At 35.9% G+C, this 18,988-nt stretch overlaps 1 protein-coding gene across 1 annotated transcript in view; it reads right to left on the reverse strand.

Annotated features, from left to right (window-relative positions):
• The window catches only part of LOC144962070 (cytochrome P450 2B11-like), a 39,294-nt gene extending 22,934 nt beyond the window's left edge, over positions 1–16,360 (reverse strand). The window contains exons 1-6 of the mRNA XM_078895038.1: positions 16,206–16,360; positions 7,399–7,630; positions 5,669–5,823; positions 4,429–4,541; positions 3,178–3,345; positions 1,630–1,754 (exon numbers count right to left, since the gene is read on the reverse strand). Of these exons, the coding sequence (XP_078751164.1) occupies positions 1,630–1,754; positions 3,178–3,345; positions 4,429–4,541; positions 5,669–5,823; positions 7,399–7,604 (767 nt within the window). The 5' untranslated portion in view covers positions 7,605–7,630; positions 16,206–16,360. The remainder of the gene's footprint in view (positions 1–1,629; positions 1,755–3,177; positions 3,346–4,428; positions 4,542–5,668; positions 5,824–7,398; positions 7,631–16,205) is intronic.
• Positions 16,361–18,988: the final 2,628 nt, after the last annotated feature.

Genomic DNA, 18,988 nt, shown 5'->3' on the forward strand with positions numbered 1-18,988 from the left:
CGATCTATCCGGTCAGAGGACTTTCCGTATTAATTAATTACGTCATGAAGTCGCCTGCCAGCTGTGTCACGGAGCAACCTCCAAACAATATGCTCTGAAGCCTCCAAACAGGATGGCTGCCGTTAGTGAGTATTGGACCGTTGTCCTGTGGCTACCACCCATTGTCCTCTCTTTATGTGCCGATGAGACCGTGTAAAAAGTAAACCTTTTAAACAAACAGTATGAAAGTGGTTTTTTTTCTAAAAGGACCCGAATATGCCAACTTTAGATCAAAATGACTCGCCGCCAGTACCGAATATCAACAACACAACAAAAGGCATGATAAAGCTACTAAATAAGCTCAAACCAAAGAAATCTACAGGCCCTGATAATAAGCTGACTAGTATTCTGAAAGAAACAACAGGAGAAAATTCTCCTTCACTCCTAATATTTCCCAACATTCACTTGATACATGGTGTGTGTACTCATTGCCTGGAAAAATGCAAAAAATCACTGCCATTGATACTGAAGGGTAGCCGAGACATTGCAGCAAATTACGGCACAATTTTGTTAACATCCGTCACCTGCAAGATTTTAGAACATATCATATTTCACACCGTGATTAACCATCTTGATAAACACCGAGTCATAGTAGATTACCGAAAAGGAAATTTCGTTCCTCTAATATCTATACTCGAATTAATCTTTAAATCATTAGACTAGAAAAAACGAATTGATTTATTGATTCCTGACTTCAGTAAAGAGTTTTTACACTATTTTGTAATGCCAAGGCCGGATAATAATCTTCTGCCGGAAGTCTAGGGACTGGATTTATACCATAACCGGGCCCGATGATGGGACGTTGTCGATGGCGTCCCTGATCCTAATAATATGCATTGAGTTGCAGAGTTTGGCGTCTACCTTCATGGTGTTCTCGCAAAACACCAATTTGAGTTTAAGTTTAGTCACACTCGGACTAAGCTCCCGAGATGGGTCCATTCCTTGCTATGTTGAGCAAGGACCCAGTCTGCATAATATATTATCCAGAGTATGTCGCTTATCTATAAAATGCGGACGCCATTTTTTGTTTTCCTGACTTTGCTCTTAGAGTTTCCTGGAATTGTATTTCCCTAAATAAAAACAGCGTCCGTTCATAACTGCCGTTCAAACCCTACCTCAGTATGTGAAGTATGGGCAAAAATTCTAGTTAAGTTGTGCGTCTCTATCTTGTCTCTAAGTTGGTCTGCTTTTGGAGGTAGGGATGAGTCAAGGACCGGTCCCCACAGTTAGTAGAACATGTTTCATAAGTTTGATAAGTCAAATTAGGACAACCGCGGGTGCAGTACGCTACCTTAATCTGTTTGATGTGAGAATATTTTGTCTTCTTCTTCTTCTTCTTCTTCTTCTTCTTCTTCTTCTTCTTCTTCTTCTTCTTCTTCTTCTTCTTCTTTCTTCGTCTTCTTCTCCTCCTTCTCTCCTTCCTCCTCCTCCCTTTTATCGAGGAATCAAACCCTGTTTACGATTGAGGCAGTCAAGTGTTAGAACCACAAATGCAAGAGAGACCCCTTGATAACAAAAATGAATAAATGCTAGTTTGATAGATAATTCTAAATCTATGCCAAATTCCAAAGATATGCTTTATACACTCACTTAAAATGGTTGCTCGTGTCCTGTAGGTTTTGCAAAAGTTTCTTGGCACCATAACGATCAGGACCAGGAATATACTTGAGCCAGGGAAAAGCTGTCAATAATGGATAATACCTTAACAACGACATCTGAAATTTGAAATGAATAAAAGGGTAATAGTTTTCTCACAAATGGGCGTTCCTCTTATTAAAAAAAAACACCACTATTTCATTTTCTGGCTATAAATATTAGTTTCTATGTTTAAAAAAATATATGTTTCAATACACACTGCAATGGAGTTACCAAACGAATAGAGGTTCTAATGCACCGTAATATAATGAAAGGAAAATAAGTGTGGCCACACTTATTTTCCTTTCATTATGTTACGGGCATTAGAACCTCGAGAAGAGGGAGTTGACAATATAACGATCATATGATTAAGGTATCATTACCGACCATTCAACTCTAGAGTCAAACAAAATCCCATAAGATACAGAGAATCTGTCTCATTCTTCTAATTATCTCGTCCCACACCACAGAATTACGACGTCTATCAGATGACTAAATCATTGCCGCATTCGTGAACAGTCGCGAACCTGCCCGGTAACCTCGCCACAATACACGCTCAACCAGATTATCTGCGATTTCCGGTTCTTTGCCGTAATATGTACTTGTGTGACAGGTAGAAAGTACCCACTTGAATCGGGAAGATTGCGCTCATGAAAAAAGATGTATCTCCTGTAAGAGGAGAATATCAACAGTAGCGGTCAGCAGCTTTGATAAAAGCACACGTTTCCCGCTGAAAAGGACATAATTTGTTGATTTTTGATAAACCTTGGGGAGATGATAGAAATTATTTCGCATAGAAAGATAGTTGTATTATACACACGCCGACTTTGACAACAATCCCTATCAGTTATATCGTGGGTAAAACAATTGTTTCATTCCATGACAAGGACAGAACAACTTCAGGCCATGTTTTAATTTTCTTGGACAAGATTATCAACCCCAAATTTAGTCAGTGATCAATATAAATGATTCCAGTTGAAAATTGTAAAATCTGTTCGATATCTTTCCATATGTCATTTTGAAATGCCTAGGTGACAACATTTAATTAGCGGTACCGCGCAGAAGGGCTAAGTTTCGTTTACAAAAGAACAGACATTTTAATGTTAAGAAGAGTAGTGTGATTTTCTTATGGTCCAACTTTCCCAAATAGGCAAGTCGTCAAGGCCGACATGGAGAGTACTGGGGTTAGAGCATTGTTGTTTAATACCCCCCCCCCTCCCATCCCCTCATAATTGTTTATGAAAGAAACCTTTTAAATAAACACTCACACTTTACACGTCAGTTGGCAGAAATTCGTGCAATAGCCCAGTTCTGAAAACCGCAATACGTTATATCAAAACCGTCCATCAGTTTTATATAGAAAGACACGTATTTAAAAATTATCAGAAAACTCGTCCTTCAAATATCGATCGATATTTAAAGGACGAGTTTTCTGCAATCTTTTAAATAGATACGTGTCTTTCCAGAGTACGGCAGTTTATTGGTTAAAGCCGTCATACGTACGTTTTCATCCATGAGTTTGATGAGCTTTGTGAAATAAGGGTCGTCATATTCAAATCTATGACCAAAAAGAATGGAACAGATGACGTTAGATATAGAGGCATTTGCGAGCATGTGGATATCTGTAGGCTTTCCTCTCAAGTCGGACAACGCCTGAAGGAAAAAGGACATCTATGGGGGGAAAAGGAGAAAAGAGTATTAGAGACATGGATTTCTGGCATAGTCACGTGTTCATTTGGAGACTTATATCTATCACTGATCTAAGATTGATTCTAATGTGAAGTATCCCAATCAACGGCACTCCTAACCCCCCCCCCTCTCTCTCTCTCTCTCTCTCTCTCTCTCTCTCTCTCTCTCTCTCTTTCTCTCTCTCTATTTCTTTCTTTCTTCTTTCTTTCTCTCTCTCTCTCTCTCTCTCTCTCTCTCTCTCTCTCTCTTCTCCCTCTCGCTCTCCTTCTCTATTTCTGTCTCTATTTCCAACCCCCCCCCCCTCTCTCTCTCTCTCTCTCTCTCTCTCTCTCTCTCTCTCTCTCTACTTTATCAATATTCATTCTGGGACCTGCGCATGTTTCGCGGTATAACAAAAAAAATAAAGTTATCAATAATTCAATCCAATCCGTGCTCTCATGTGGTTGGCAAAGACTAAGGTCGGCCTTATCACGGTCAGCAGCTTGGAATTTTGCAGGATGGGGCAGAGCCATAAATAATTAGGGATTCCTGAGGTTCGATTCCCAGTCGAGGCATCCTAAAGTTTTGAGATGATTTTTTGTAGAAATTTTTATATTTCGTCTGTGACCCTTCCATACTATTCTCTTTGAATGGGTTTACTTTAAGTCACATTTCCTAAGAGGCTGAAAATACTGTTTTATCCATCAGCTTCATCCCGACATAAATACCGTTTTTATACGAGTTGATTGTATGTAACGTTCATCGTGCGCTCCTTTTGAGAGAGTGGACCAGATTCAGCTTGTAAATTACTAGCTTAGCATTGGATAGTATATTCCACATGTTTGAAATTTAAGTATGTTATTCGATCTCATCAAAAGCATACACGTCTAACTTTCAACTCATCGGTTTGTTTTTAAATTCAATTTTTAACATCTGATAAACCCAGCTGCAAAAAGACGTAGGTGTCACACAACGAACTGTTTTCATTTATGAAAATACTTGCTTGAAAGAATACCATAATCAAGTTCTTTAACATTGACTAGGCTACTTAATATTCGTCGTGCTTGTCTACGAGGATTGTTTTACCTCTTCATTGATTTTTTCACCCAAGCTATTCTTCCCCATTCCAAAACTTCTTAAAATTGAAAAAGACACTCCCCTTTGTTCTTTCCAGTTGGCCCCAGAGCTATGGATTATTCCTGAAATAAATATGAAATTATATTATATTATATTATATTATATATATATATATAATATATATATATATATATATATTATATATATATATATATCGTGAGATAAAAAGTAAAAAGCTTATTTCTGAAACAGTCTTGTGGTCTGCCGTGATCTGAAAGAAAAAAAAAGAAATAATGTTGGCCAGAACATGCTTCCTTCTAATAATAATTAATTAAACCCCGTCTAGTCAAAAACTCTCAAACCTGGGTCCTCGGTAAAGTCACAGTTTTGAGAGTTTTTGATCAGATGGGAATCAATTTAATCGATCGCTTCTAGGACGAATTTTCTGGTCAATAATGTATTTTTCCCAGAGTACGGCATTAGTGGTATGACCCTCGGCTCGTGACCTGATGGTCCTGGTTCAAGTCCAACAGTACGCAATGCAAAGGTGAGTCGCCATAATTAAAGTGTAAATTGAGTATTTGGGTGGTAATAGCGTTGTAGTGATCGAAAAAAAAATGTTGATAGCGCCTTACAGACGTCATGTCTTACCTTATATTTTCACGTGTGCATAAGATGTAAAGATGCTATAAATGACTACTGTTTAGAATGTTTTGACTTTTGTGTATAAAGCAGTTATTGTATGTCAAAATTTAACGCAAAATCTTAGCAAAAGTATCTTTTATTTCTTTATCTCGCTTATGCCATTACATTAAATAGTGGCACACAATACCGATCAATCACCTTACATGGTTTTGCTACCTACTGAAACATCCAAATGAAGAAAGTTTTGAACAAAATAAACCAAAATGTGTTTTTCCTTGAGGAATGTGTATTCCTTTTAACATTCAAAAATACACTTTTCCCCGAATTACTGATCTTTACAATTTTATATTTCTATTTCCAAATATAAGGATTAGAGGCATGGATGATTCTAGACAAGCAAAATAGCAAGAAACAAAGATGCCTGGAAATAATTCAATGTCATTCACCCCTTACAAATATTCGATAAATCACTCGGCAATCTTCTGTAGAGTTTGGCCCATTTGAAGACACAAAGGTTGAAGCTCTCAATATAATTAAATCTTATATACGGTGTTTAATTCACTAGCATAAAAAATCTGTAAGTAATTTCAATCTAAATACCTACCCAAATCTCCGAATGGCGTATTTTTTATTATGACCGATTCAGGCCGGTCAGAGAAGACATCTGCATGTTTTATAAAAGCCTCCTTCACTAGTGCATAGCTGTTTATGACAACCATTAGTTTTGGACCTGTATACAGACTAAAAATGTCGCCAGTCCTAGGATATAGAACAAAAAAATAAACCAAATAAATATCGCACTTAACCTTTTAATGTTGATTCAACATCATTTGTATTATATAAATAAGGTGAGAATATCAAATTGATTAATCATTTCATACAAGCATTGCTACGCAGTTATTTGTCGCACCAAATGTTCACGCTCAGTAAGAGTTGTTTGAAATGCCACAAACCCGTAATTTAGACCAAAGCTGTGATGGGTACGTGAACTCCAGGGGATCAGAATAATATGTGGGGCGGCAATTCGTTTACAATACGAATCACTTTTTGAAGTTGATTCCAGAGACAGATGAACTTCGTGCTAACGACGTCAAGGTGAACATTTCAATGACGAAACTATGAGTGAAATGACAAATCGAGAATATGGATCTGCAATGGTGTGGGGAGTGATAACTGGTAGCAGAAAAACTGAGCTAAAACGAATGAACCAATGACTCAGCTCAGAGCTTACATGAGCGATTCTCTTGAACCAATTATCGTCCCGTTTATTCGGAATCAGAATAATAAAATGGTGATATTTCAGTTTGATAACACATTAGCACATGAAGCTCGACAAATATCTGCTTTCTTAAACAAGTCAAATGTAAGAGTGATGAACGTTATGAAAAGAACGCTTTAAAAAATCCCAAAAACAAAATTCAACGAACTGTTCAACAGACCAAATACAATTTAGACAGATATACCAGCAGAGCAGTCAATCAGCTAACATCACCAATGAGGCAAAGAGTTCAGGCATTGATCAATTCTAAAAGTGGACATGCAAAATACGTCATTTGTGCTGTTTTCAATATTTTTCTCGATTTTGAAAAATCGATTTTTAGTGACTGGATTTACATACCTACGACTTTTGAACACTTAACACGAAGTCAATAAATTATACACTCAAAGAAAACTAGTTTTTCCTAGTTCCAAGTATATATAAATGTCATTATCTTTGTTCCAACCAGTATCGAACTATTAGCGGAAACGACTATAATATGATTTACTTGACATATAGCCGGCCGCCTTCTTCTCAACCGACTGGGACGTCTCGGCAGCTTCTATTCTATTGGTCTCTATCCTTAACGAGGGACTGCCGACCTTAACTATTGATGGTTCTCCAGACGCTTCAAGTCTGATTAATATTGTGTGAATGTTTGTTGCTGGTCTGCTTCGATATTTGTATTAACCTGGTTTTATTAAGTCAGCCTGTTATGGCTTTGATTGCTGGAATATTGTTGTCTCTTCCATGTAGGTACGTGTCCGAATAGTCTTCATCGCGTTTCTAATATTTGGGTTGAGAGTGGCGTTTCTTTGCATTTTAGAGTGATTTGTTTGTAATGTTTGTATGATAGCGGAAGTTAAGCATGATTCTTAGATTTTGTCGAGTTGTGTTCCATCAATGTTGAATTGAGAAGCTATTTATGTATATTTACTATTTATCAACTTCCTGTTTTACTCTCTTACAAACTTATACAATAAAATATTATCGATGTTCATCTTGTCTTTTTTCCAATACACACTTCTTATCACCCATTTTATTCCGGAAAATTTCATAAGATAACTGTTACTTACGATTTTCTCCATTTCCCGATAGCTTTTGAAAAACCATCTTTCAGCATTGGGAGATGTCCAACAATTGGATACGGTCTGCATGGCAATGGAGGGATGTGCCAACGAACTCTTCGCCGAGCCCTCATGTACAAAATGGTACTCAACACAACAGCCAGATACACCAGGGGAGGCAGTTGTAAAGCCGACGACACCACCTCATGCAGCATTGTGGACCTTTATTTCCTAGATTGAACTTAAAATAGCATGGCAGTTAGAATTTGAGTGGCGGATGGAGGAAACCGTGATACTATCATCTCTCAGCCTCAGACATTCAGTCCACCTCCGTCACAACGAATATGTTAGATTGAGCATTGGTTATTTTTATATCTGAGGTATATCTGTTTATATATATATATATATATATATATATATATATATATAAATATTTATATTATATATATATTATGAGTGTTGGTGGGTACTCGTAGGTACGAAAGTGCTCGATAGTGATGGTTAGAGCTAATATAAAATATAAATTGTCACTCACTTATATATGGCCAAGACGTACGTTTCTGTGGCTTACGTCCACGTCTTCAGTCGGCATAATGTCCGAAGAAAAAATGTATTCCGTTTGAGATGTATACACTCCTTGTGTCCTTGCATTCGTTGTGTAGCAAGGACATAAGGAGCGTAAACACCTCAAACGGAATACATTTTTTCTTCGGATATTATGCCGACTGAAGACGTGGACGAAAGCCACAGAAACGTACGTCTTGGCCATATATGAGTGACAATTTATATTATATAGTAATAATAATAATAATAATAATAATAATAATAATAATAATAATAATAATAATAATAATAAAATAATAATGATAATCATAATAATAGTAATAATAATAATATAATAATAATAATAAAGAAGAAGAAGAAGAAGAAGAAGAAGAAGAAGAAGAAGAAAGAAGAAGAAGAAGAAGAAGAAGAAGAAGAAGAAGAAGAAGAAGAAGAAGAAGAAGAAGAAGAAAAATAATAATTAAATAAATAAATAAATAAATAAATAAATAAATAAATAAAGTAATTAAGGACACTCACAATTTTTCGCTAAGACGATTGTTTCGATGCTGATTTTGCATCTCTTCAGTTATTTATTATTTATTTCACATGCTCTAATTAATATTATCGAAGACTATGGTATCTACAAGTACCCACTAACACTCATATATGTATATATAAATAATATATATATATATATATATATATATATATATATATATATATATATATATATATATTTAAAATAGGGTTGGGATCAATGAACACTGTTCTGTCCAGCCAAGGTTAAATTTTTATCATGTAACATAGAACTACTGGCGAATCTAAAAATAATAATACTATTTTTCATAGATTGAAATACGAGTAACCTCCAAACCCTCTTTTTATTTTAGGCTAATTCTACCACTTCATTAACTAAAATTAATACGAAGAAAATCTGTTATAATCGTAATAATCAGTTCCTTATCATATTTGCTTTTCATTGCGAGCATAATCTACGCACTTCTAGCACATCCACAAAAAGAATTGATGACATAATTTTAAATCTCACTTGATACTATCATGTAATAATAATAAACAAAAAATTATGTCGCGACCAATCAAAACGCAAGATTTGTGCCCCCCCCCCCCCCCCAAACTCACCAAGCCCACCCGCCGTCGATTCGTGCCGATGTGTTAATTTCCACAATACGGTAGTATGATAATTATGATAGTGTCTGTTCCTAAAGATGCGATTTCTCCATTTATTAACATCGGTGCATCTTAACGGATTGGCATTGTGCACATTTGCAGCCCACATCATTCATCGATGGCGTCAGGGCCGGATTTACCTATAAGCTATACAAGCTGTAGCTTAGGGCCCCATCTCTTGGGGGCCCCGAAAAAGCAATACATATATGCTCTCTGTGGCAAAATAAATAGATTAAAAAGTGTTTTGGGGCCCTCCCACGAAATTATGGGGCCCCCAAGAAATTATGGGGCCCACCCGAAATTATAGCCCCCCCCCCCCCCCCCACGAAATTATGGGGCCCCCACGAAATTGTGGGGCCCCTATGAAATAAAGGGGTCCTGATGAGTCAATCCATTTCCATTTCTTGTACCTCGAATACTATTCGGGTTATAAAGAAGGCAAGTTTATTATTTAAAACATAAATAGTTGATGCGAAGATATTAAAAAATTAATGATTTCAGTGTAGAATGCACAAAATAATGTAAATTTGCTGGATAAAGAAATTCTCTATTAAAAAAAAAAAGGATTTTTGAAGCAAGGACAAATAAATAATCCATGGGTATTCGAAGTGTACAAGATTGTAAAGAATCACTTCAATCTTACTTTCAATATCCGTTTGTAGTATTTCCTGTTCTTGTTTGTTGGATTTTTGTTTTCGCTTTGCCATTGCAAATTCACAGATCGTAAACGTTTTAAAAATTTTGGACTTGGATTGCAACGTTTTTGGGAATTTTTAAGGTAAGTTTTAGCGATTTAGATCTAAGTTTGGTCACTACTTAAGATCTGGGGTCACTATTTTTGTTTCATGTATTGCGTCATCAGTCCCGGAATGAAAGTTATGGGAAACGAAAGTAGGGACCACAGCAGATCTTTCGTAGAGCTTAGACTTAGGACTGCTGATGTTATTTGTTTCTTCCTCTAATTATATGTTTCTAGCTAGCTACCAATTTAATACAGGATTTAAGAGTATAGGCGCTTAGGCTTAAGGGCACTACTGAAAGAGAACGGTCCCGAGCTCATCAATCCTAAAAATAATATTTTCTAACCCTAAGATTTATTACTAGTTTTCGATTGTTATTTTCAGGGTTGAAGAGCTCGTTCTTTGCAAAAACTGAAATATGGCTTTATATTCACATGCGTGTTTATAAATATAGGAGAGCAAGGTATACAGGCGTTACACGAGTTTTGATACTTAAAACACTGATATTTAGGCAATCTTGCCTGGATACAGTTATCTTCGGAGCTTGAAACGTGTCGGCTTCGGTTACTGTAGATTTGGTGTTTGACTCAAACCCTATGCACCATATCATCAGCTGCCAGTTGCCAGCCAGATGCTCGGCGCGATTGGTTGACCCGATGTCAATATACTGTGACTAATTGGGATTTGATAGTTGTGCCGTGCCAGTATGATATGCGGGATGCAAATGATTGTTGAAGTACACTCTCTGTGATATGAAAATAATGGCTAGCGTATAGAAAAGTAGATAAACTGCAGACTCTTTTGTTTTATTGAAATTAGAAACACAGTTTTTTTTAATTTGATTTCTGCCAGTATGACGAAACAATAAAAAGTCCATAGACTACCTCACAATGATGGAAAAATAGATTAACAAAACGTAAACTATAAATACATATTTCATTATTAGAGTCCAATTGTTATATAGCTAATTATTCATATTTTTTATCGTTAGTAGAATATGTTTTTCATTTGCAATAGATTACAACGTTTGTCATTACCACCATCAGAATTGCCTATTTTTAGACAATGGTAATGGGACAAATAACACTTCTGGTTTTTTTAATGTGTACCCAGATATGTTTTTTTAAATTCTACCCACAGTTTGCACAATGTCTACAAGGTATAAAAGTGGGGCACAAAAGAGGAAAAATAAGATCAGAACTGAAGAAGAGACACGCAAGTTGACAAAATTAGAAAGTTTCTTAACAAAGAAAGAAAAAGACGTTGATGAACCAACGGGTTTGAACACAACGAGGCAGTCACAGAAAATTCATTCTTTATCTGAAACAGAACCTAGTACATCTAGTTGTGTAGAAATTATATCAAACCCATCAAGTGATATAGAAAGTTCGGCAACGAGTAAAGCAACAAGTACCATTTCAAACCCAGAGAGCAGTAAAACCACAGAAGATGTTGCATTTAAAAACAGGGAGAATGATGTTGGATTGTGGGGTGATTTAAGTAAAGATGATATTTCATATTGGGTAGAAAAAGGCTCGTCAGGGTGCCAACACTCGAATGACTCATTTGAAAAATCAAAAATGCATTTTGCAAACCAAGACAGATATTGTTCAAAAGGTTTGTTCTACCCAAAACGGGCTAATGGTGAAAAATATTGCAGAGAATGGTTAGTATATTCTCCAGCAACTGGTCGTGTATACTGTTTTGTTTGTAAACTTTTTTCAACAAATACTTCTACACCATTATCATCTGTTGGATTTTGTGATTGGCGCAACACGTATTTAGTACAAAATCACGAAAACTCTGGACCCCATGGAATAGCTTCGGTAGCGTATCTTACAAGAAAACGTGGTTCAACGATTGACTGCAAGTTGGCAGAAGAGATAAATACTAAACGACAGTATTGGAAAAATGTTCTTGAGCGAGTTGTGGCAGTTATAATTACTATATCAGAACGTGGGTTACCTTTCAGGGGAGATGAGGAAAGATTTGGTTCTCCACACAACGGGAATTTCCTTGGATTACTCAAACTTGTGGCAAAATTTGATCCATTTCTAGCGAACCATATCAAAGAATTTGGGAATAAAGGATCGGGCGTCACTTCTTATCTATCAAAAACTACATGTGATGAATTCATTCAAATAATGGCTCACAAGGTAAGAACCTCAATTCTGGATGATTTAAGAACTGGTGGGTACTTCAGCTTATCAGTAGATTCCACTCCCGACCGATCCCATATTGACCAACTGACTGTCATTGTGAGGTATGTTTCGCCAGACGATGGATTGCCTATTGAACGTTTTCTCACTTTCTTAGAGATGGGTAGTCATACGGAGAAAATATGGCTAAATTGGTTCTAAACTACCTTACAGACGAATGCAAAATAGACTTCACCAAATGTCGAGGCCAGTCGTACGATAATGCCGCCAACATGTCTGGCAAATACAAGGGCGCAGACAAACAAGTATGCCATGTTTATTCCATGTGCTGGTCATTCCCTAAATCTGATTGGTAGAGCAGCTGTTGACTGCTGTTTGGATGCTGTGAATTTTTTTGGAATCATTCAAGAAATATACAACTTTTTTTCATCATCCACACATAGATGGGCCATATTATTATCCTTTTACAAAGATGGTGCAAAAGTTCCAAAATCGTTATCTCAAACTAGATGGAAAGCCCATTCAACAGCAACACAAGCAATACTTGAGAGTTATAACGAGATTATCTCTGTGTTGCAGCAGCTTTATACCGATACTACACAAAAGGGGGACACAAGAAATCAAGCCATGAATATTACAAATAAAATGGAAGAGTTGGAACTTATGGTAATGCTGTATCTGTGGAGTTACTTGCTAGAGGAATTTCACAAGACAAGTCAATCCCTCCAGGACCCATCAATTAGTTTAGACGTTTGTAAAAAGTTATATGCTTCTCTTTCGGACTTTGTCAAAGGTTGTAGGAATATGTTCGATCATTTTGTAGAAAAAGCTAAAGAAAAATTGCCGGATGTTGACTTTAAAAATCTCAGAAATCGAAGAAAACCCAGCAATGGTGATGGTGATGCTTTAGAGAATATCGAGCCCAGAGACAGATTTAGAATCAATTCATTTATACCCGTGATTGATGCATTAGAGTCGAATCTAGCACAACGAGCCTCTGTGTATAGTGATGCTGCCAACAAGTTCTCATTCTTAATGCAATTAATTGCTACAGAAGAAGAGATTCGTGTAGGGGTCAGTGCCTTATACCAAGCTTATCCTGAAGATGTTGACATGAACCTTGTGGGATAAGTGAAGCATTTTCACCAATACATTAGACAAAGTCAGGCCTCTGGTTCGACGGAACGTTATAGTATGACGCACCAGGATTTGTACATAATAATATTTAACGATCACGTCAAATCAGCTTTCCCTAACGTAGAGGCAATTTTGAGAATGTTTTTAAGTATGATGATTGCAAATTGCTCTGGAGAAAGATCTTTTTCACAATTAAAAAGGATTAAAAACGAATTCAGATCAACAATGGCTCAAGATAGACTATGCTCCCTCAGTCTCATGTGCATTGAAAGCGACAAACTACGCAGCCTATCATTTGATGACGTTATTAAATGACTTTGCTCTGACAAAGGCAAGGAAAAAAACATTTTAACATGTAAGTTTTTTACACTAGAATAGCTTATTTTAATAGTTACTATAATTTAATATCGTACTGTATACGCGCTTATTATTTGTATTTCATTCTATTATCAGAAATTCGTTTTTGGCTCAGATACTATCCTGAGTTATAAAGGGGCCCCAAAATTTCAAATAGCTTAGGGGCCCCACTAAGTCTAAATCCGGCCCTGGATGGCGTCCGACCGAAATTTAAAGCTACAATATAAAAGTAGCATTAAAGATAAAATAATCTTTTAGAAAGACATGAGTAAATATCGTAATTAGCTAGGTGGCCCCGTGATGTAGTGGTTAAGCTGTCAGACTTTAGCCTTTATGATACTGGTCTGGACAATTTTGTAAAAAATTATTTTTTATTATATTGACAAAAAACATACATCATTTTTATTGTTGTAATAGTTATTATATTTTTATTATTTGTTTTATTGTACAAACCCCCCTCCCCAATAAAAAAAAAACAACAAAAAGAAACCACATTGGTATTTTCATTATTATCATATTTTTAATTACTGTATCGTTATCATCAGTTTTTGTTTACCACGTTTGGTTGTTGTTGCTAGTTTGTTTGTATTTGTTGTTGTTTTTTTGTCTTTCTTTTAAAAACGTTATCATGTTTTTAAAAAACTTCTATCATAATTTTTTTCAAATTATTTATTGTTTATTTATAACCTATGTAAATTTTCACAATATGGTAGAAATATGATCGATGATTGCCGTTCGTAATAGCCTTTATTTCTCCGCAAATACTGCGGGTTCTCCACTAGTCTAGTATATTATATACAATTCAAAATTACTCTACATACGAGCTCGTTGCACAAACAATACGTTTTATGATTGTATTTCCATGAGTAGCCTGTGTTAACTCATAGCATGAACATGTCCCTAAAATTACTTCACAGTGCAAGACGATAATCACCAAAAGAAAATGAAAACTGAGTTTTTGTTTGGAGTGCTCAAGGAATCAAATATGTGGTCCTCCGTCTCAAAGAGGTATTATGTCGGACTAAGCTAGGTACTGGAAATTGAATCTATAGCTACAAATATTAACCTTGAGGACAATTTATATTCGATATAGTGGCGAATAAAGATAATTGCAACCAACATGGCAACCAACTCAAAATTCCTATTTCTTATCCTTTTAACTCTAAATTCATTTTCAGAGTTCTGATTCATGCCAACAAAATACCTTTTTGCGGCGGCGAGTCAAATATTCATATATTTGATTCATTGTTCGCTTTCCTCGGTTTGATCGCCATAAATGTTGACGTTTTTCTTTTATTTTCTTTTGTTTGTTTGTTTGTTTGTTTTCTTTTTTTTGTGTTTTTTTGTTTGTTGTTGTTTTATTTTTTTTGCTCAGTGTCAGTATACGAGTATGAATAAACGAGTGCTATAGTCAAGAAATAAACTTGTTAAATAGATAAGAAACGTTGTCAGATGTAATGTCGTTAGCGGATCGTGTGATTGAGTTGTGTTACAGGAATTAATTAATTATGATATACAAAACTAAAAAAAAAAAAGATAACAAAAAAAAAAAAAAAAGAAAGAAAAGAAAACGGGACGCGATCTTACACATTTTCCCTTGTTTCAAATTAATTGATTTATTTTTGCAAATATTGCTTGTAGGGTTGTTTGTAAAGTATACGCAATCATCGTGATCTCATAACTTGCGTATCCTAATGCAATAATTTACTAATTAATTTAACGGTCTTAGATCCCATCTAGACAAGGTTGATTATTGCGTCCCATATATAAAGCAATTATATATAAAATATTTTTAACCTAACAGTTAAGTTAAGCAAGATCAAATCTAGAAAAGATGAATAATATCTGGAAAGGGCAGTGCATTCAAACAAAAATCAAAATCCTCAAAAGTGTTGTTTTCCCAACTGCAACATATGGATGCGAAGCATGGACTATCAGCAAAGCATAGAGCACAAAGATCACAGCTTTTGAAATGGCATGCTACAGAAAAATACTCAGAATATCATGGACTGAAAAACAAACAAAAAGAGTCCTGAGTAGGATCGGAATAAAATCACCAATTCTTCTTCAAACTGTAAAGAAATTGAAACTGAACTATTTTGGCCACACGACTCGCCACGAATCATTAGAAAAGCACACTCTGCAGACAAGGGTAGACGGCAAGAGAGGAAGAGGTAGACCAACAAGAAGCTGGGAACAAGATATATGTGAATGGCTGGGAATGACAGCAGCTCAAGCAAGTAGACTGGCGGAAAACCGTAATCTGTTTCGCAAGAAAGTTCGGGAAGCAACGTCCTACGCAGGATCAGCTGACTAGATGATGATGAACAGTTAAGTGTAGATAGAGTGCTGTTGACATCGCATTACTGTTTGCGGTTTTTAAGCTAGCCTTAACGGTGGTCGCCACATGGCTTTGAATAAACTATTGGCATATTATTTAGTTGACACCAGATTATTACTGTTTCATACTTATTAGAGGTTATCAGTTCTCAAATCATCTTTATGTATTCAATTTTACTTGTTACTGTTTTGGCAACTGGAACTGTTGAGTATTGACGGAATTACATACAATATTTGACTGGATTTAAATATCATGGTATCTTTTTTCTTTTTATAGCACAGCATTTCAATCATACTTTTCGACGGAGGCTACTTTAAAATCAAATGGAAAGAAAAGTGGGATTCTTACTTTGAGGCAGCTGTAAATTATGATTCTGCTCTAAGTCCGTCCAGAGACAGAGGGTGTGGGGATTGAGATTCAACCAACTAGATATGAAATGAACACAACACTTATCTAAGTCTATATTGCATACATTTGGCTCCTTCGACTCTACCTCTACTGTCAAGCGATTCAGCTGCTGCTGTTTTTATATCGTTGTTGGTTACTACATTTATCACGGTATGGTTAACCGGCAGATTAAAGCGAGCGATCACACACGCGCGCCGATCTAACGACCATCTAACGACCTTCTCATTGTGATCCGAGGCCGATTTTGAATTTGCGTTGTCCAAAATGTGGACTGATCAGTAAAAGTATTGCCGCCTGAAGTCAGAACGGTCCTGAACATGATCTGTCTGATCGCCGACTCTACTTTAAAAATATCGGGATACCGAAATCAAAATTTTGTATAGAGCTAACCATTCGCACGACCCGGATTTTATTTATAATTGGATGCAAGTGACAAATGACTCGAACTATGCTTCAATTGACCCAATCATGTCATCCGCATCCAATCAACCTTTTGTTTACTCATAATTTTACCACGTGCTGCTAGACTTTTGTTTTGACGGCGGCATACGAATGGTTAGCTCTATATTCTGACTTCAGAATCTTCATTACATCAAATACGTGTGCAGTTTGATAGGAAAAATTGATTCTATAAAAAAAAAGTAAGGTAAAAAGGGACGGGGTGGGGGGGGGTGGAAAGAGAGAAAAAAGGAGCGACAAAGTTTTTTGGGGGGAGGGAAGAGAGAGAGAGAGAGAGAGAGAGAGAGAGAGAGAGAGAGAGAGAGAGAGAGGGGGGGGGGGGGGAAGAAAGAAAGAAACAGAGAGAGCGATGTGGGAAATCAATCTACTTTCACTTTCATTTCCTGATGAGACGAATGCTCGAAACAATATTGTAGAAGTTGATCGTAATTATATTTGAGATATTTTATAAATATCCCCTTTTACCAAACAGTTGAGCACTTTAATTTCGTAGTTTTTGTTTTTATAATATATATATATATATATATATATATATATATATATATATATATATATATATATACATATATACGTACATAATACTGGGTTCAAGTATGATTCCAGATTTTTGATGGAGTATTTCCTGTCCAAAAACCCATTGTTTGCACCATAAAGAATTTGTATCTTTTTGATATACTAGTAAAAAGCCCGCAATGCCTCGGGGAAAGAATCATTTTCATTCGATTTTGTCCCAACCATCATTTAATGAGGGCAGTTTGGTAAACAACGTTGCCTGTGTAACTTGGTACATCCTCTGTTGATTGTTTGTGTGACCCAACATGAAGTGTAAGCCACTATAGATAGAATGCGCTTGGCCAAGGAATTCACAACATTGCCATCCGGAAGTATAACGAACCAACACACAAACTCTGTGTAACCATGAACTTTTATAGTCTGGTTAATACAGTTTAGTGAGAACAACTCACAAACGCGGATGGCAAAAACAATAACAAAGGCCTGAGTGACGTCATCTGCATACTATCTATAGCCTCTCACCCGTGACACAGTAACATACAGTTGTCCGTGTGTGAAAACAGGTTGTGGTAAGAAAAGCAACTTCGACAATAAACCTGAAGTAGCCGACGTGAACAGAGTTGAAAGACGATCCTGGGATCGAGAACTTACCTTACAGTTCAGTACTCTGGTGATCATGTTTTGATTGTTGATCTGTAAAATCGAGAGTTTGCCCATAATTCAAAACTAAGTAATATACACTGATCTATACTCACATGTAAGAAAATGGGTGTTTTGACCACTTTAATCCTGAGGTCAAATGAAAATCTGAAGCAGACGCAAACAGTATCAAGTATTCCATCATAATAATGATAATATGTCTACTTTTGGTTTTTTCGGGCTAGAAGCTAAACAGATGCAATTGAGAGTTTGCCGATAACGTTTCTCTAAATATTTCCCAGGGCAATAATTATCACATCGATGGCATAAAAACGACAGTAATATTAGCAGTAATATTAGTTGATGTTGTTAATTGGTGAAACTTATTTTTAACAATTCTGTAAATTCGAATACCTCAATGTGATCAAGTAAACAATATCATTATGAATGCCACGATTTGCTGAAAAAACCCAATCGGACAGCTCCTCGCTCAGGAATTTCTGTAGTTGATGTTTATACTGGACAGATAGAGTTGAGGGTGTGACCATAAGTTAAACCTGTGTATTATCCACCCGAAACCATCACATTGAAAGCATCACAGGGGCAATAATAATACTTGATGTCATAAATAGATGAAAACTGTTGAAAACTTAGTGTAGATCTTAAATCCTTAAAGTAATTAAGTGAATACATTATTTCGAATGCAACGATTTGCGTAAAAACGCCAAACTGACAACTTTTTACAATGTCGAAATTCGTTGTTTTTTGAGAGTGTTAGTGTCGTCGGTATATATTTTATGATATCTGTTTGACTCTACGAACTTTCAAACTGACTTTAAATTATAAAAGGAAATCAAGTTATCTGTTTATCTATCTGTAAAAAATACATTTCTAATTTTCAAATCTTTCAGTAGAGTTGTGCGCCGTATATTTTTTCTATTGACTCAAATAGTACAATGTTCTCCATAAGGCTATATTTTTTAAAGAAAGGATTATAATGATGATGATGATGATGATGATGATGATGATGATGATGATGATGATGATGATGATGATGATGATGATGATGATAACTACAATAATAATAATAATGATAATAATAATAATAATAA

Source organism: Berghia stephanieae, chromosome 1 (genome assembly GCF_034508935.2).
Source record: "Berghia stephanieae isolate SIO BIC M18660-M18661 chromosome 1, UCSD_Bste_1.3, whole genome shotgun sequence".
Taxonomy (NCBI): Eukaryota; Metazoa; Mollusca; class Gastropoda; order Nudibranchia; family Aeolidiidae; genus Berghia; species Berghia stephanieae.